The sequence below is a fragment of the Uranotaenia lowii genome, chromosome 2, assembly GCF_029784155.1.
Source record: "Uranotaenia lowii strain MFRU-FL chromosome 2, ASM2978415v1, whole genome shotgun sequence".
NCBI lineage: Eukaryota > Metazoa > Arthropoda > Insecta > Diptera > Culicidae > Uranotaenia > Uranotaenia lowii.
This window is the reverse complement of record NC_073692.1, coordinates 72,601,373-72,622,146: the sequence shown is the minus strand read 5'-3', so window position 1 is coordinate 72,622,146 and position 20,774 is coordinate 72,601,373. Positions and strand designations below refer to the sequence as shown.

Genomic DNA, 20,774 nt, shown 5'->3' with positions numbered 1-20,774 from the left:
GGAAAAATTCAGCAACTCGTCGACTTTGACATTTTCTGACAGCTTGTAACTTCAAGTTTCTATGCTCCAAAAATTAGAACGATACTTGAACCCGTTGATGAACCAGAAGCATTTTCGTGGGAGTAAAAAAAATTGCGATTTTTCTAAAGTTATGGGAGACTTGATCCCTTTTTAAGGAGACTTGATCTTTTATTCAGGAAGTTCTAATCCTTGTATAAAAATCAAACAAAACCCCAACATAGAATGTTAATTGACTATTTTGGTCATGTTTGTTCTCATTTCACAATTTATAGCAGACTTAAGAAGAAAATTCTATAACTTTGTCTCAACGCTAATAACATTGCATACTTAAAGGCGCCATTTTTTTTTAATTAAGAGAAAATTAATTATTTTTGCTCTTTTCTTCAGACAATTGTTTGATAAATATTAGTTTTTGGATAAATATTAGCAATTTCGTAATCAGCAATCATATCGATCAATTCAGAAGAAGAATACGCCGTTTGGAAGGGGGGATCAATTGTACCCAACTCTAGGGGATCAATTGTACCCATAATCAACATTTTAGAAAACTTTTTCTGAAAAAAGTTGAGAGTTTTCCATTACTTTGAAAATATGGCATTATGAAGTTCATTTTACGCTCGAACGATTGATATATTGGAACAAATATTTTTTACATGATTTTCCCATGTAAGGAACATTTTAAAGTGATGAAAAAAGATCTTCAAGTTACATTTTGTGAAATTTTTCAAACAAAGTTCAATTACTCAAACAATTATTTTGTTGAAATTTTTTAAACTACAAGCAATGCCATTTTGCTCATTTTGGCACATTTTTCTAGAACATTTGATCTTTGTAAGACATTCCAGTTTCGAGATATAGCTAAGGAATCAAGTATCCCCAGGGATCAAGTATCCTCATTCTCCCCTACTGTTTAAAATTTGAGAAGCAGCATACAGATATGAGCGCAGCAAGCTTAGAATTACCAGATTGCAGTATGGCAAAAGCATGGAAAAGAAAAAAAAAACAAAACTTTCTAAAACCGACGATCGCTAATTTATTACTTTCGTTTCCGATTTAGAATCTTTATGTGTTCTTTTATCACTTTCATACACAACATGAAACATTTCACAACATTATTTGCGTTTCACATTGATTCATATCAAGTCGGAATTGCAGGTGGTAATTAAACATAGTGTAAGGAACGAGCTCACCAATTTTAAAGCAGCAAAATCCGCATCGGCTGGCTAACACTCCATCCAGGTATTCTTCTCACGGTTTGAATCAGATCAAATGGGGTTCTCCCAGCTAACATGAAATCGTAATAGAAATGATAATCCAAATCGAATATTAAGACATTTTCAATAACCATCGTAAACAAGTTGGTATTGAGTGATTTTCTACCATTCATTTACGACAAGCTTTGCCCAAAAAAAGTTGAATCGGATAGCAGTTTAGTCAATTCGTAAATATGTCCCCAAATAGTTGAGAACACGCTAATTCGACATTTACGATTTGAGCAAACTGATTTACGATAAATGGGCGATCCTTCCTTCTTTCTTCCTTTGACCGGTTCGTGAACAGAAAATCTTACATATAGAGCTATAGCGCAAGTCATTTTAACTGATGAGTTGGCATCGTGGTAAGATACCGGACAGACAACTCGGACGCTGGAGTTCAAATCTCGGTAGGGGAAATTTTTTTTTCGTTTTACTCAAATTACTTCAAATTGTATATTTTGCATTTTGTGGGGAAATCGAATCGTTAAAATCTTGTCATTGTAGATATATCGCCTCCACTTTTATAGCTATATGCTATTTTGGTAAGTTTAATACAATCTTTTCATCTGGTATATTCGTTTGAATAATTCTGTTGTTCCTGCGATATACCCTCTTAAATGTTTGCTGGGCTAATATAACAACATTTTTACCGGACAACCTATGTTCTTCTTCCAATAAATCAATTTATAGGTCAAATTTGATTTGCAAAAAAAACGAAATTCTTTTGCACAAAAACAAACACTCCCGTCACTTTCGAGCACAGCCTACCAAGTCTTATTGGTCAGTTATTCGATATCTAGACAAAGTATGTGGAATAAGAGAGTGTTTTTGAATGCCCCCAAGTAATAGATTTAGTTTTATTATGGTACGTAAAATTTCATTAGGACTTAAGCATAAATCTTGTTAAAAAGCTGAAGCGTATTCTAAAACATCACCAGAACTCTAATAAAGCTTAAATCTATCCTAGAAACTTCATCATGACCAATTTTTTAAACCTCGATAAAATTATCATGTTTATTAATAAACATCTAAGCAATCTTTGTTTTTTTTTCGATTCTGTGAGTTCTCGGAGTTTTTTCTATATATTTTTTCCAGCAACCATGACGGTTGATGAATGATAATTACATTATTGGGTTATGATCTGGTAAAACTAATAGTCAAAACACCAATGTTGTAACCATATTATGAGCATCTTTTCAACTGCCAGTAAAGATTTTAGGTGAAATGTGTATGAAAAAGTATCTTAAAATAAATGCTCCTCGTCAAAACTGATGGTCAATCATGATGGAATTGATGGAAAACAGGTCTAAAAAAATATTTTCAAATACTTGCATTGTGAATCTATCCAAATGGCGTAATTCTATGTCCTTCTATTTTGCAACCATCATGGCGTTAGTCAATTCAATGCTTTAATGCTTTTAAATGGTCAGATAAATGACTAATTTGGTTTTATAATGGTTTAAGCCATATAAAAAGCTAAAATTTGACGTTTCTCTTGCAAGCAAACCATTAACACGCTTATGATGAGTTCCTTATTTATGAGTCGTTAATCATTAGTACAGTAAATTAGAACAGACTTTTTGAATGAAACGGAATTGGTTGTCACCCGTGAAAACCCGTGGACCCGTGGAATAAACCATGAGTTGAAGTGGAATTTCATTGTCTGACACCATGTTAAAATCCAAGATGGCGGCTCCCGCTGAACATTGAAATGTTGTAAATGACATAAAATCGCAGACGTTGAGATTCGCTATCTGAAGCCATCTTGAAATCCAAGATGGCGGCTTCCGCTCAACTTTAAATGCTGTAAATGACAAAAAGTCGCATTAAACTACTATTATATGGGTATTGAGTGAAAGGGCTAAACTAGAAGAAATCGAATTTTTCCTTTCAGACGTCATCTTGAAATCCAAGATGGCGGCTTCCGCTGAACTTTGAAAAGCTGTTTATCACTGGAAATCAAATGAAACCCCCAAAATATGAGTATTGGGAGAAATAGCTAAACTAGTAGAAGTTGAATTTCGCTATCCGACGACATCATGAAATCCAAGATGGTGGCTTCCACTGAATTTTAAAATGCTGTTAATCATTGAAAACCGCATGAAGGCTCACAATATGGGTATTTGGTGAAAGGGCTAAGCAAGAAGAAGTCAAATTTCGCTATGGACGCCATTTTGAAATCCAAGATGGCGGCTTGAACTGATAATCAAAATGATTTAAATCACTGAAAATCACATGAAATTTCCACAATATGGTCATTGGGTAAAATGGCTTAATCCAAGAGAGCGTATGAAAGCAAAATTCGATTGGGTTAATTATGGCGTCAAGCAACAAATTTTTTTCCTACTATTTGGGCCGTTTTAATCAACACTCATATTGTAGAGATATTCATACTGCTTCCGGAAATTTGAAGTTTTCAAAGATTTTTATATATTTTATTTTAAACTCAAAACCAACACACATAACTTTTAAAAAAATGTGTAAAAATGGGAATTCCAATGCAAATATGTACTTTCTAATCTGAGCGTGTCCTGTTTTGACATTTAGATCAAGAACTGTCACTAAGTTTTATGGCGGTTTAATAATCAAGCACTGATTGCTATTAATAAAAATGCAAAAGAAAGCTTAGAGCAAACTTCTAAGTTTGTGTTTTATTATATTTTAAACAGAGCGTTCAAAAAAACTAAAACAGCGTTTTCAAAACTATCTGAAAACATATGGCCGAAACAAGAATATAAGCATTTTGCATGACCATAATTAAAACGTCATAAGCACAAAAAAATGCCATAATAAACCATAATAAAACTTCCTCATGCTAGTTGTCTCAATATGTGATACTTGGGCCCTCATCATGTTTGTAAAATGACTCCATCCCAAAAAGAACAGGTTAAATAGAATAAATTTATAATGTTTATCATCTATACTTCGAATATAAGCTCTATTCACCATCTTAGGAGGGAACTTAAGAACTATTATACTTCATTTAATGTAGGAATAATGATGATGATAATTTTGATGATGATGATGAATGATCTGAAAAAGGGGAATTTCTGTAGTTTTTTGTTAAATTGGAAAGATACAAGCATTTCAGACACTACTGAAGAAATTTACAAAAACAGGTTTTAATCCATTGAACAAATTTTTTGAAACCTGAATTAGATTTTTTCCTTAAAGATATCTGCAATTGAATTTGGTTTACATGGAATAAATTGAACTAGTTGAAGACTTCTATAAATTCTTTCTTCAAAATTAAAATTACAGGCGATCTTGGGGAAAGTTGATAATTGATTTGAAACCTTCGTTATGATTTTTGTTTATGTTTTAAAGTTTTGTCAAGAAAATTAAAAATTAAATTTCTTCAATGACTTTACCTATTTTTAAAAGCTTTTAAACAAAAAATATTTTGATCCCGCATCCAAATTAATCAAAACCAACTCTTACATTATTTGCATCTCGGAAAAATGTGAATTTTGTGGACTTGAGTAATTGATCAAAACTTTTTTGAATATGGAGTTTAGCATTCAGAAGAATAAAAAACACAAAATACGATTGTGGCTCCAGTGATGTCAACCTTCCAGATTTTTTCTGGATCTTCCAGACATTTTTGCCAGACATTTTTTTCAGGATTCCAGACTTCCAGACTTTTGACATTTCTTCCAGATTTTTCGCTGAGGACATAAATTGTTCTAAGAAACTATGAAAATTAAAATGGTCATGGTATAATATGGCAGAAAATGCTTAGAATTTATGAATTTTGAATGCAGTGGTTCAAAGCTATGAGTTATGACAAATTCTTCGAAGATGTATGTTAAACTGAAAGCCAAACAGAACACGTAACTGATAGTGTTAGAAACAAACGATTAGTGCTCATCTGCAACATTGGGATCTGGCGACCAAAAAAAGGGGTTCGCCTTCCCAAAAGCAAGCTATCCAGACTTTTTCAGAAATTTTCAGAATTTTTTTCAAGATCTTCCAGACTATATCGAAAAACAGTTGGCAACTCTTATTGTGACTGAATTTTTAAAGAATTCATATTTGCACAAAATTTTGGAAACGGCCCCGTTCCCTACTAACGTTGTAAAACGTATACACTCGGCACATTGAATTTTAGTAAAATAAAAGGCCTTTAATAAACTAGTTGTATTTAAAGAAAGGAAAAAAAATGTGTAACTTTTTTTTATAATCAAAGTGATCTGTTGACTATCATGAGTATTGAACATCTGTCACATGGCAACCATCTTGTGATGTGTAAAATTAGTATTGGATTGATGAATGCTGAAGTACAAATAATGGTTGGTTTCGAATTTCGATCCTGTTAAGTTACACTTCTAAGCAACAACCCATTTTAAACATGAGGATGGGTTTTTGTGTGGCAAGATTTTAGTTTCAATACAAAAAATTAAACTGAATTACAAATCGAAATCTACAATTAAAAATTAGTTTCAATTCATGAATATCATATAGAATCGTAAAATGAAATGGCTCAGGTCTTGAGGGATTTGAATAAGACTAAATTACACCGGAGGCAAGTCAATTTTCTGATATGTTTGTAAGAGGCCGTTGAAATATTACGTAACACAATTTTCGCTGACTTTCGACCCCCCTCCCTCCTCCGTAACACATTTGTTTCAGATTTTCTATTCGAAATTCACAAACCGAAACAAAACAACCCCCCCCCCTCCCCTCCTAAACGTGTTGCGTAATATTTGAATGGGCCCTTAACACTTATTAACACTAATTATCTTTAACATTTATTATCGTTGGCACTCGCAGCTAGAAACATTGCAATATTAGTTTTCGAGCGCGAAAAACGTCATCCAAATGAAGAGTTGCAACATAGGCTCCTTACCCCACACTTCTGTAAACCATTCAATTTGTTAGTGCTTACTGATTTTTAATTTTTAGCAGCAAGTCCCTTACATCCATCTTGTGTATTAAGTTTTAACTTACTTTATATGCTTAATTAAATCACAGATAAGCTTAGGGAACTTGTCATGTCCTTGTGGATTTCTTCTATATCTGTACATATGTTTATAATTCGATGCCTTCAGTTAGATCAAAACTTACATATGTATAATCTGTTCTATGCAAAACACAGGATTAATCACAATTCCAAAAAGCCCATCAAAAACTTTGTCTAGCGTTAATCCATCTACTTCGCAAGATGCCAATGAATCAACATGGTGCATCCACGAAAAAGGGCTCCGAAAGCTAAAATACAAAAACAAACAAAATAAAGCGAGCCACGAGATCGTAATAAAACTTTACCCAATCAACATAACAACCAGGGGGTGGTGGTTGCTAACGTGACTCTGAGTTCCATGTTGTTGAGATAACATAACCACACTCAATTTGTCGGGGCGTTTTTTTCTCAGAGAACATTCGATGTTAGTGTAAGACACTCACTCGATCTCTCCGGAAGAGAGTACCTCTAGAAGTTGTGAAAAACTACGTCCAGTCTTCCGGCGCCCTCCCGTGGAAAATTACTGCCACCCTCGAGCGGGCGTGTAGTAAGTAACTCACCCTTTTTCATTGAGAAACTTCTGAAAAGGAATAGCGGCGGAAAGTGACGGCGACTGCTAGGCAGCCAGCACAGAGAACAATGTTGCGCCACCACCTTTCCTTTCTCTCGAGGAGGAAAAACATGAAAAGAAGTGAAAAATCACAAATACACACCTTAAATCATCGCTGAAGTTTGGTTAAATATTTCCTTTGCTGCTTTCGATATGCCCCAGAAGATGGGTCCTTTGTGGGGGAACTGAAAATGTGGTTTTCAGCCTTAACTTTGAACCTTTTCCGGTGTGATTCTCAGCTTTATGATTGAGGGTTTATCCTTTTAAATAAAGATTTTTCATCAGAAAAGATGCTGCCTTGAGGGATGCTTCTCTACCGTACTGGAACGGGCGCTTTCACTTAGAGCCTTTTTCATCTAGAGTTAGCTAAACGAAAGTAGCAATCACGATTCAACATTCATCCTTTCACGACTTCTACAGACAAGACAAAACACACGATATCCATTAATAATTCAGAAAACGCCTTTTCCGATTCACCATTCAGCACTGGTTAGGCAATTGTTGTATCCTTTAGCCAATTTTACGGGATTCACTTTTTTCACTGCGCCTGGTTTCTTCTTTCGGGATCAAGCTTTCCCACCCACTTTTCAGCACTGGCAAAATAGAATATTACGCGTACACTTCTGCCCGAGGGCCCAGGTTATCAGCCATATTTTTAACAAAAATCACACTATCGATGCCCAGTAAACAACCACGAAATGACGAGCACCGTTCACCCAATTCCTAAAGGTGCAATAAGCTTCAATATTTCACACACAAGAAGTCAAGAATGGAAAATGGATACCCTCGGAAAAGATTTTTTCCACACTCCATCACCCGAGAGCCACACACACAACAACCAACAATCCAACAAGAGGCAGGAAAGATTAGGTAGCACCGAGCAGGAAAAAAAAGAAACCCGAACAAGGAGCAGCAGGAACGTTCTGCGACGACGACATCCACACGGGACCGAACCGGACGCGAGAGTGCACACTTCTGGACTGGCACCGTGCCGATCGAATCCTGGCGGAGTCCCGGAGTGCGTGTATCCAATCCCTGTTTTAGGACTTTATCGTGGCTGCAGCTCGGCGAGCATGAGGAACTCACCCTGCAACATGGCCAAGAGAGGACTATCGGTGGGTGGGAGGCGGATTCGGTGGGTGGTTTTAAGGATAATTTGGAAACGCTGTAGTTCTCAAGTTGTGTTGCACTTTCTCGGTTGTTTTATATAAAACTTGTTGTTTATTGTAATGTGTTATAACATCTAATGCTAATTGTGGCTCTCCTGGTGGACGGATTTGAAAGTTCTTGGCGCCCACGTGCGTGGAACTTTGTCAGCTTCACGTATGTATTTTTTACATTTCGCAAATCGAATGTAGTTTGTAAACAATCAACATGGAAGCCGAAAGAAGGGAAAAAATTGTGCACAGTTATTTGGAAAATCCATTGTGCTGAACAGCTGAAATTTTTCCAGAAATACCGTATGGCGCGTTATCAAACGGTATAAGGAAACATTGACAATGATTCGGAAGCCTCAAGCCAATCCTCGAAGTGGAACTGTCGACCGGAAACTGCATGGTTAGATTTTGAAGACGATTAAAAGGGATTCCAAAATGCCGGACCGTGATTTGGCCAGAACATTCGGTGCTGCACATAGTACCGTGAGGGGAATTCGACTCCGGGAAGGAATCAAGTCGTCTCGAGCTAGAAAACAGCCAAATAGTGTGGCCAAAATCCGTTTTCGGAAGCTATAAGACAAGGTAGACCAAGTTCGACGATGTATTCTGATGGACGATGAAACCTATGTCAAGGCTGACTTCGGGCAAATTCCAGTAAAAACATTATACTTGGCAACGGCTCGAGGGAAATTTTTCAGCTAAATTTAAATGTGTTTTTGCCGACAAATTTTCAAGAATTTATGATTTGCCAGGGCGGTATTTAAAATTTCAAGAGAATGCCTGTCTCCTCAAAAACCCCTTTGATTGCAAAGTTGCACATCAGACCGCTCAAACGTGCGTAGCAGACTGAGTGACATTGAATTTCTCAGGTCCAGGAGTCTAAAGAAGTCGTTTGAAAATTGATTTATGAACTTTTAGAGTAAAGTAAATTACAGCTTTTTTTTCAAATTTTCAAAGATGTCACGGACTTTGTCTATATTTCTCATTTTCAAATAAAAAATTTTTTGAGACTATTGAGATGGAATTTTTTTTTTCATTAAATGCTCCAACACTGGCAACTTTTGACATCTTTCAAGTAAAACGTAAAAATCACCTAATTTGTTTATGCTTTAATAAATTTTTCTAAATAAAATTCATAATTGAAGTTTCAAAAAACAAAGTTAAGGCCCTCTAACAAAATAACAGATAAATTCATCGAGATCATGTGTTTGAAAAATGAAAACACGACCAAAATTCATTCTTTAAAACTTACAAAATTTTAAAATCCTGAAACACAACGGGAAAATTAGGCCCAAAAATCCCTAAAAAGTCGAATCCGCAGATTTACGGACCTGAAATAATACTCATCTTACGTGAAATTGTCTAATAAAACTCAAATTTGCTGTCGGATTTGGCCGGAATCTTCGCAGTGAGGTGTACTTTGACCTTAGTAATAGGGTTACCATATCCTTCAACGCCAAAAAGAGTACGTTGAAATCATATTTCAAAATATTTAGGAGAAACGGGATTAACCAGGAAATTTATGGCCATTCAAATAGTCACAATTAGTTGCTAGCTATGTAACTTATTTGGCAATTATGACTTTTCAAAAAATAAAAAATTAAAAGAGTACGTATGGTAACCCTACCTTCAGGTATCAGGTATCAGAAAAGGGGTAGGCTTGATAGCGGCACGTTATCCAAACAAGCGGGAAAATTGTGCCTAGCCTTTTTTTTACAGATTTCATCATATACCTGAGAAACCTGAAAACCATAAAAGGATTAGAAAATAAATAAATATTTAGGGCATAAAGCCGATCCACGTAGGAATTTTGAAGCATTGAAGCTTGTAACCACATTGGGTGAAAAATGACAGATTGTTATTTTAGTTTAAATTCTTAGAGTGAGATACACTTATATCAGGATAGGCGAGAGTACATAAAAGCAATCGAAAAACAGGCATATATGAGCTAAAAGAATCATACATTATTGATTCACAACTACAAAATTCGGGAGATTTGAGTTTACAATGATCAGAAAATGTTCTTACCAGGATGCTATAATGAGGGCAAATAAACGATTTTATAATGGCAAAGTTGGCATTTAGTCTGTCCACATAAGGATTTTTAAGCAATGAAGCTTTTTTTCAATCAAAATATTGGAAATAAGGACTTTTTTAACGTCCTTTGTTCAATTCTGACATACATTAAAAAGAATTAAGTCGGGCAAAAGAGAGACATGTACAAACTAAGTGGAAGGTAAATATAGGTACAATAGTACCTCTGAATCATAGCTTAACCATACAGGAGATTCAGAACACAAAGTTTTGATTTTATATATTTTTATTTAACTGACCAGTTAGTGCTCTGGTTAGACGACTACAAAGAGCTTCTGTGACGCCAAATTTGATACAAGCGATATTAACACTGCACGAAGCTGTAGCAGTGGATTCCAGAACCAGGATTGACGTATGATACGAAATATCAGAGTACGATATTAAAGGAGCTTTGACTCTTCTTAACACTATAACCATTCTAAAGCTAAGGGAACATGTGTCACTACAAGAGAAGTGACATATATTAGGTGAAACAGATATGACTGTCGACATGCGATACAAGTTTTGATCAAAAACTTGATTTAATAGGGAATATTGAAGCCTTTTGGCAACCCTAAACAAAAATATATTTTTTTTTGATTTTTTTTTCCACGGAAACGATATTTGTACGGCTTCAATGATTGAATAACCATGATGCAATTTTTACAATTAAATATCTTTATATGAACGGACATTTACCTCCACAAAATTCTGTTGCCAATCCAAAGATAGAAGGGACTGAATACTTGTCCATTATAAGGAAAATACGCTTATTTTGCGCTTGACGTAACAGATATAACTGATGTAATGTAGACCATATTCTTCTATGATTTCAGAAGCAATGGGACCGTAAGCGATGCGTTTGCGATTCACATTTGAACACTTGTGAAGAGATTTTATTGAACGGAGTTACTAGAAGAGCAAAGAGATTTGTTAAATAATAAATCATATTCCAAATTGGTAAAACGAGAAAATATGGAAGAATACAGCTTGTGCAAATGCATGTACTACATATGCACTATTGGCATACCCTTCTCGGGAGAAAATACGTACAAAGGTCAAAAAATACTAGCAAGAATTTAAAACTGATTCAGATTCAAAACATTTTATTGATAGAAAAGTACAGCTGATGAAGTAGCAATCTTGTTTTACCAAAAATTTTTATTTTAATCGATTTGTGATGCTTTTCATTTTAATTCATCGTTTGGAAAACTCAACAAAGTAGAGAAACCTGAAGTAACCTGAATAAATAAATAAATAAATAAACAATAAAAAAAAGAGTACATTCGGCAAGATTTCACAAAAAGAAGAGTACGCTCATTTCTCGATCGAAAAAGAGTACATGTACTCTTAAAAGAGTACGTATGGTAACCCTACCTTAGTAACACAGAAAAAAGTTATTTTTCTTAAAACAACACTTTGATTCATTGCAATGGAAGAAAACGGGCTAAAAGGTTTTTAAATACTTAACATGACTTAAAAGGAACAATTTTCAGAAGATAAGATACTAAGTAGCATTTTTTTTTATCTCCTTTTACCCCTATGAAAATTCTGTCATTTTCAAAAATAATTGTTCTATATTTCACTTGAATGATGACCGATTTTAACAAAATGAACATACGAACACAAACACATACAGGATCTCAATGAAACTTGGTGTTTCATTGAAGAGATTCCTTTTTCTTAACTCTAAGCGTTTACCGAGGAAGAATGACCTTAATGGGTTAAATTCCTATAAAAAAGGAAAAAAAAAATAAAAAAAAGCGTACAAACTTTCGATGATATGATGGCTAGCATAAGGTTGCCAGATTGCTCGGTTTTATCCGGGTTTGCCCGGATATTTAACACAAAATTTGACAAAAGTCCAGCCCGGCTCGGTTGCCCGGATTTCAGTTAAAAATGCTCGGATTTCAGTTAAAAATCCCCGGATTTCAGTTAAAAAATGCCCGGATTTCGCCCGGCTTTTTCACATTATTTGCTAAAACAAATAGAAAAAAAAATCAAATTTTGTTGTAAATTTTTTTATTTATGCGTCTAAAACGAAAATTTTTGAACAAGCTTAGTAATAATAACCATGAGAATTTTTTTGAATGCGTAAAATACGGTTTGAAAACTGCTGATAAAAAAAAATTCATTTTTTTTCCAGGATTTGTGTTGAGTAATTCCTGGATTTGGACATTCAGGAATCAAATGCCCGGATTTTGCCAGGTTTTTAGATAAAAATGGCCCGGGTTGTCCAGCCCGGGTACGTGCTGAAAAAGTTCTGGCAACCTTAGGCTAGCATCTTACGAAGGCTAAAACCACCAACCCACAGAAAGTGTATAACATCAAATTAAAGTTTGAGATTGCGTTCAACAACCTTCAAAATTATAGATTGATCGACTAATGTATGCAAAAGTTATTCACCTTTGTAAAAGAGTGCTTTTCAAAAAGTAAATTGATCAAAATAGCAGTTTCTAAGTCATTTATTATTAATCTTCATGAAACTTGCAATGTTACCCAAAAAACACTTTATAGAATTTTTTAAGCTGAAATTCATTTTCACAAAGTTATGATTGATTTTTATTGGGAAAACTAGGGCAAATAACTCATCATTCAGATGGCTCCGGACAAATCTGACGGAATATTTAAACTTCTTAGAAAACTTCACATAAGATAAGTATAAGGTCCAAATTTTCACACTGTGAATTGTTTCAAATTATCTGAGGAGAAAAATTAAGAGCCTAAATAAATGTGCCGTAACGATCTCACTTCTACAAAAAAAAAAATTCATTCTACTCGCAGTTATTTTCAAGTAAAGCCAATTTTATGCCATTTTAAACCAATTCTGACAGATCTCTCCCTCTCCCTCCTTTTTCAGTGTGGCATTTCCGAGCATTGATTTGGAAAACAACTGCGGTGTTCTTTACCACAGAAAAAATTAAAATATAATTCAACTGTACTCTGAAAATTTTAATACCACAATATTTAAATTTTAGAATACGTAGTTTCCACCACAGTAATCAACATTTACAAAAAAAAAAATGATCCCTTACTACTTTTGAAAACTTCAATGTGCATACCACAATTGTTACCAAAGTTATTAATTTCTTAAAACTTACTATGTACAAATGAATCTTAATTCTGCTACAAACCATTGGAATAGATAACTTTAATTTAAGGCGGTTTTCAGTATTCCAACAGGTTTCATGGGGTTTTACGAGATTTGAAACTTGGAATTTGAAATCAATAATACTATATCAAACTACTCAATTTCTGTATAAAAATGATGTGACATGATGAAGCATAGATATTGGTCTGAATTTGAAAGTAGGTTTCTCATTAAAAAATATTGATTTTGTCTATCAGTAAACAAACCTTTTTCCTATTTCAAGTCATAGATGGCAACACTACTATACTGTTCAACGGAACTGAGGCCTATTTTCGACTATACAGGTGTGCTGGCTAATTTTGGTCAAGAAATGAGAACTGGGTGTCACATGAAATGCTTGGAAATTCTTAGATCACAAAATCAAATAATAGGTTATGTTGGCTTTCGGTCTTTCGGTCAAGATCTACAACACTTTTTATGTGTTCTTCATCCAACGTTTTGAATTACTATTTATTCTTTTTCAAGAAAAAAAAAAAAAAAAAAAAAAAAAAAAAAAAAAAAAAAAAAAAACACGACACGACACGATCGACCGTAACGAGCTATGGAAAATCATGGACGAGAACGGCTTTTCCGGGAAGCTAATCAGACTGATCAAGGCGACGATGGATGGAACGCAGTGCTGTGTGCGGATTTCGGGTGAATTGTCGAGTTCATTCGAATCGCGCAGGGGGCTTCGACAAGGTGATGGTCTATCCTGCATGATGTTCAACGTGGCGCTAGAAGGTGTTATTCGACGAGCGGTAGGCGAAATGCGGGGCACGATTTTCAACAGATCCAGTCAACTTATCTGCTTTGCCGATGACATTGATATAGTCGGCAGATCATCTGCGGCGGTGGAGGAGATCTACCGCAAACTGAAACGCGAAGCAGGAAGGATTGGGTTGATGATTAATACGTCCAAGACGAAGTACATGCTGGCCTGCGGATCCGAGACCGACCGAACCCGCTTGTCCAGTAATAACAAGGTCACGATCGACGGCGACGAGCTGGAGATAGTCGAAGACTTTGTCTATCTCGGCTCACTGGTGACCGCAGACAATGACACCAGCCGTGAGATCCGGAGGCGAATTATCAGCGGAAGTCGTGCCTACTATGGACTCCACAAGCAACTGCGGTCGAGAAGACTTTGCCCTCGCACGAAGTGTAATCTGTATATGACGCTTATTAGACCGGTTGTTCTCTACGGGCACGAGACATGGATATTGCTCGAGGAGGACCTGCGTACACTCGGGGTATTCGAGCGACGAGTGTTAAGAACCATCTTTGGCGGCGTACAGGAGAACGGAGTGTGGAGGCGAAGGATGAACCACGAGCTCGCGCGACTCTACGGCGAACCCAGTATCCAGAAGGTGGTGAAAGCTGGCCGGATACGCTGGGCGGGACATGTTGCGAGAATGCCGGACGACTGTCCTGCAAAACAGGTGTTCGCTACGAATCCGGTAGGAACAAGACGAGCGGGGGCGCAACGAGCGAGGTGGTTAGACCAAGTGGAGCGTGATCTGGCGAACGTGGGGTGCCCGAGAAATTGGAGAACGGTTGCCATGAACCGAGTGAATTTTAGGAATTATGTTCGTCAAGTTATGTCGTGAGACGGAATACTATGTAAATAAAAAAAAAATAATAATCTTTTTCAAGAAATCGAACATTCGTGCTATAGTCCGAAGCAGTGTTCCGAATATCACTGAATTCTCATTCAGACGCTGAAACGTTTTCAACAGCGAAAGCAAAACCTAAATTGTCGGTTGGTTTGTCTCCCAGTGGGGCAAAGATTGTGTTCGACAGCGCTGCTCCGAGAATCAAAGAAATAAAATTTGAAAGAGAGATGTTTCTTCTCCAGTTGGAATTCTCAACTGAGTGAGGAGCTACCTGATTTTCAGTTTCTTTTTTCAGTCAATAACTTTTCTTGCTCAATCACTCACTCACTCACTCGTTTACTGATCGATGATCGAATGCTGTCTGCCTGATACATCTTGCTTTGTTGTTGCTGTTGTTGGGAAGGATTAAAATAGTCATTCAAACACGCAGGCAGTACGTATGAACATATGTTTCTGCCGCTTTGCCAGAAAGTACGCAGGCAGTATGAACCGATGCAAGGTCGCATTGATTGAGTTTGAGTGAGTGAGTGAGTGGATTTTCGAATTGGATCTTGTATCAGTCAGTGTCTCAATCAGTGTTCCGAATATCACTCATTTTCAATGAATGTTTCTGATTGCCCTTCGCACCTGAACGTACAGCGGTCGGGTTTCGTTATTGATTGCTACTGGACCTACCCGATCATCGATCGTTCAATTCATCGCTAAAATACAGATCACCTCGCACGATGCTTGCTGTCAAAACAGTGCAGCACCATCATCTAATTGGAATCTCACCAATGCGCAATGCATATGGCGAATCTTGTTGGTCTTCGATCAGGAGTGAATGGATCAGGCAGTGAGTGAGTGATACATGAAGCCGATCATTAGCGTATTTTGTTTGATTTGTTATACAGCAAATTAATAAATTTATTTGTTGTTATAACGTTTTTTAACATCAGTAGGATTAAAATCAAATTGTAGTTGTGTTTGTGAGGGAAAAATGTTCACTTTCGCCGTGTTTTTAAATTTTTACAAGTACTTTTATTAAACTGTCGTCCGTCACGTTAAAACTACTGAGAATTTATGAGCCCCGCACAACTGTTTGATTTTTCTCGTCTTGCAAAAAATAATTTTGAATTTAATATAATTCAGGCAGATACTGAGTGAGCTACATTCAGAATGGATCAGTTTGTATCTCAATCATCTCCTATATGCGATGTTTGCTAAACCGATAATTCTGAATGATGCGACTCGGTTTGCATAGCTGATAGGACCGCTGATCGAGATTGCATACCAGCCAGGCGAAGCAGTTGCGAGAGGCGCTATCCCATTATACAATCAGAATGTTTCCAACAGGAAACGCATCCTGAGTGTTTGCTTTGATTGATATTCGGAACACTGGTCTCAATCACTTCTGATACACCAGGTAGTGAGCTTGAGAGATCGACTTAGATGCGAGTCTGCTCTCGCTTTTGAATCTTGTTTACATTGACTTCGCATTGTCGCTCTGCCGATTATCTAGGGAACAACAGGCAGCAGCAATCGGCTTTGAATGTTTCCAACTAGAAACCTATCATGAGCGTTTCTCCCGAGTGATTTTCGGAAGACTGGTCCGAAGTAGATGCGCTCCTATAGAGTTCATCAATCGTTGGTTTCTGGGTGACCAATACTCTATGAACTGGCCAGGGCGGCGGCGCCTTATCCTTATTCCGAATGATGTCCGAAGCTAAACTTTATCCACTCGACACACAGTATGTTATTGTTGTTTGGCTTTCTGAACGCTAGAGGGAAATCTCTTAAAAACGACTTGAAACCTTTAAGAATACTAGAAATAGCCTAAAAGTGCAGATTCAAATAATTTTTAAACTTTTACAACAGCTAAAGGCGGTTATTTATACTGGAAAAAATTTAGGGTGATTCATAAGATTTCTGAGATCCGAAAAATATTTCCTAATTGTGCTAGAATAGAGGCCTACATTATTCTACAATACTGTAGAACATAATAATTCATGAAACTTTGTCGAAGACATCAAACATCTATCTCTTGAACTGAAAGTTTTATGACAACTTGTTTTCATGAACTTAGAGTGGTCCTATAAAAATCAGTTTTTTTCTTGATATCTTTTCATGTTGATAAATTATCTATATCATTCATTCAGCAACATTTCTGATAATTATAATGCACATCTTTTGTTAAAAACGGATTACCAAAATTTGTTTTTGTTTTGAAGTTATGAGGATATGTGTTGAAAAATGACTATTTTAGAGCTTCAATAACTCCAAATCGAGCAAGTCAAACATTTTGTCGTTGATTGCATTTAGAAATTCATATTAAAATCTTTACAACATAAAAAAACTGGAGATATGTTTTTCAAGAACTAAGAAAATGCTTGACCGATTGATGTAAAACTCGGCATGGAGTATTTTTTGGGTAGAGAATTGTATCTATGGAGTTTCGAGTCCGTTGCATTCAAGAGAGGGAGGGCTCCCATACAAATTAATCGTAAAATACGATAAAAAGCAGTAAAATTCAATCTGCAAATTTTTCATCCCAAAAAAAAGTAAACCTTTGCTTGATTTATCCGTTGAGTAATTTAGAAAAAAATGTAGGAGAAAATTTTGATGATTGTCAAACAGTCATAATCAAACAAGCAAAAAACGTAGTGGTACTATTGTGTTTCCGTCATTCTATGAAGCGAGAAAACCATTAACCTGGTTTGCAATATGAAAGTTTGGAATAATTTAGTATTAAGTTCGAAATTCAAACAGAAATTCAGAGATCTGAATCTGGAAGATAAAAAAAGACTCATGATTTGTCAATCAGAATAAAACATTCACATAACTCCGGAATTCAATATTCAAAATATGATTTCGGTATGCGGAACATCAGAATGTTTGCGATGTATGTTATTCGGGATTTTGAACTCGAACACTTAAAATTCTTGATAAACATTTCAATAACTCTTCATTATTAATTATCCTGATAGTTGTAGAGAATGATGATATAAAAATATATTTAAAAAAAAACTGATGCAAACATTCCAAGAAATCAAGAATAGGTCAAATTTGAATTAGGGGAGAGGCGAGCTAAATACGCATACTAAGAATAATCCTATATCTCATCATTAATAACTGAGCTTAAATTATCAATTTGTTGAATTATTGATTTTCCATTTAGTTACGAAGACAACCATTAACAGTTTTGTTTAGAGATTCCTTATGCACTTTATTCAGATTTCAATAGATTTTAACAAATCGGTCCAAAGCTTTGTTTGAATTTTAATTATTTTTTTTTTTAACTTTGAATATCGATGTGTCATGTGTCGATCAGCGTAATACCCTCAAATTGGATGGATCAGTCCTATTTTGATTTATCGGTTATTTCGTTAAACGGCTGTTTGCGTTTATTACCCGATATCTATAGGGGAGAATGAGGATACTTGATCCCTGGGGATACTTGATTCCTTAGCTATATCTCCAAACTGGAATGTCGTACAAAGATCAAATGTTCTAGAAATATGTGCCAAATGGAACAAAACAGCAATGGTTGAAGCTCAAAAAATTTTAACAAAATAAGCTTTTGAGTTATGAAATTTTGTTTGAAAAATTTCACAAAATGTAACTTGAAGATCTTTTTTCATCACTTTAAAATGTTCCTTACATGGGAAAATTATGAAAAAAATATTTGTTCCAATGTATCAATCGTTCGAGCGTAAAATGAACTTCATAATGCCATATTTTTAAAGCAATGGAAAACTCTCAACTTTTTTCAGAAAAAGTTTTCTAAAATGTTGATTATGGGTACAATTGATCCCCTAGAGTTGGGTTCAATTGATCCCCCTTCCAAACGGCATATTCTTCTTCTGAATTGATCGTTATGATTGCTGATTGCGAAATTACTAATATTTATCCAAAAACTAATATTTATCAAACAATTGTCTGAAGAAAAGAGCAAAAATAATTAATTTTCTCTTAGTTATATAAAATAGCGCCTTTAAGTATGCAATGTTATTAGCGTTGAGACAAAGTTATAGAATTTTCTTCTTATGTCTGCTATAAATTGTGAAATGAGAACAAACATGACCAAAATAGTCAATTAACATTCTATCTGGGGTTTTGTTTAATTTTTATACAAGGATTAGGGCATTCTGAATAAAAAATCAAGTCTCCTTCAATAGAGGATCAAGTCTCCCCTAACTTCAGAAAAATCGCAATTTTTTTACTCCTACGAAAATGCTTCTAGTTCATCAACGGGTTCAAGTATCGTTCTAATTTTTGGAGCATAGAAACTCGAAGTTACAAGCTGTCAGAAAATGTCAAAGCCGACGAGTTGCTAAATTTTTCCAAAAAGATATGGTGAAAATAAGAAAAGGGGATCAAGTATCCCCACTCTCCCCTACGCATTGAAGAATCCTTCCCCCTTCAGCTTTTAATTAAACATTTTAAAGCAAGGCACTCTTTAACTATTAATTTGATTTATGATTTTTAATTATTTTTATTATATTAAGAATTAAGAAGAAGAAAAGCTTCTGATTTATAAGATTATTTGTTTATAAAGCATTAGTTTGGGATAATTTCAAGATATAAACAGCCAGTTTTGATAAACAGATTGAAAGTATGAGGGATTCATAAACCTAGTTTATGTGCAAAGCGCATGATCATAGCATCGGAAAATACACATAGTAGTTACACAAAACCAAGTTTTCCGTTAAAAATATCTTCAGAAAACTTTGAACATAAGTTCTCTAAAGAATATCTTTTTAAATAATCAAAGTTAAGGTAAGCAACCCATAGGAAAACTTCAACTCCACGAAAAAAAATATTTTTTTTTCTCTAGGGATTAAAATAAAATAATACGTTCAGCTGTGAGTGGAGAGAGTTATGCAGAGTTCAAATTCGGGGCGTTACGATATTGAGATTTGCTTAAAAGATAGAACGCAAGGTGCTATGCAACTTTACAATAACGCTACCCAACGAAATAAGGGTGACTAACGCTTAAAATGCTTGCATTCAACAAACATTTAAGGTGTGTCATTTGAGAATATCTTTTTGTGTGAAGTGTTTCACAGATCTTCAAAGTGAAAATATCTGATTATTATTCCTGTATCCAAATTTGTAAAAGATTTTCGTAAATCAAAAGTGTATTGAATAAATTTTCACTTTGTTGAAGATGGTGGTCCATTAACCCATGCATCAATAATAACTAAGAACCATACCTAAAATTCGATGCAGTAGTGCAAAGGACCTAATATGTAAGCCGCTTTTCCAGGGTAGTTAGTTAATGATTCTACTTACGTTGCCGCATCTTCGTTTCCGGTTGCACTTTTCTTGGCCATGTCTGCTGCCATGCTATGGCGCATCGATTTTTTCAACGTTTCCGATCGATGCAGGCTACCTGTGTGATAGATTCAGTGGGCAGGAATAAAAGAAACGATATGCATTAATGATTCGGTGCTGCAATTGGTGAATAGACTAGATATGGAGATAGTTAGCAATACCACGGGTGGGAACACAGCAGAAAGTTTTCAATATGCAGCGCTTTTTGATGGTGGTTCTTTTCATTTTTCCTCCTTGCACTGTTTGAAAAGGAAAGACGAATGAATGCACGAGACTCCGTTGGTTCTGTGCAAATGAGTTTGAAATTGTAATGGGAGTTGATCCAGAAAAGCATCTTCTATAATTCATGAACGATGTGCTAAATTTAACAGATTGACGGTAATTTATTACTAAGGTAGTCTCACTTTTAATGAGTCTGATTACTTAGAAGAAGTTCCGAGTTAAAAAAAAATTGCATTAGCAACTAAATAAATAAACAACTAAAATTACTCGTATCGTTCAGTCCAGCTTTGAAAGGTAAAAACATTAAATAAAACTCTGATGGCCCCAGTCTGTGGATACTGTGGTACGCCAGACGACTCGTTATCAGAGAACGAGTCTGTCAGCCTCAGATGGGCTTCATAATATGGAAA

At 35.5% G+C, this 20,774-nt stretch overlaps 1 protein-coding gene across 6 annotated transcripts in view; it reads right to left on the bottom strand.

The window, feature by feature from the left end:
• The window catches only part of LOC129748909 (breast cancer anti-estrogen resistance protein 3 homolog), a 353,061-nt gene that overhangs the window by 98,046 nt on the left and 234,241 nt on the right, over window positions 1-20,774 (bottom strand). For 2 of the 6 annotated variants that reach the window (XM_055743706.1, XM_055743707.1), the window contains exons 1-2: window positions 20,304-20,402; window positions 20,101-20,200 (exon numbers count right to left, since the gene is read on the bottom strand). In XM_055743706.1, the coding sequence (XP_055599681.1) occupies window positions 20,101-20,200; window positions 20,304-20,367 (164 nt within the window). In that variant the 5' untranslated portion in view covers window positions 20,368-20,402. Of the gene's footprint in view, window positions 1-6,953; window positions 7,852-20,100; window positions 20,201-20,303; window positions 20,403-20,774 lie in introns of those variants that run through there. The other 4 variants (XM_055743704.1, XM_055743705.1, XM_055743710.1 and 1 more) reach the window with 2 other exon arrangements.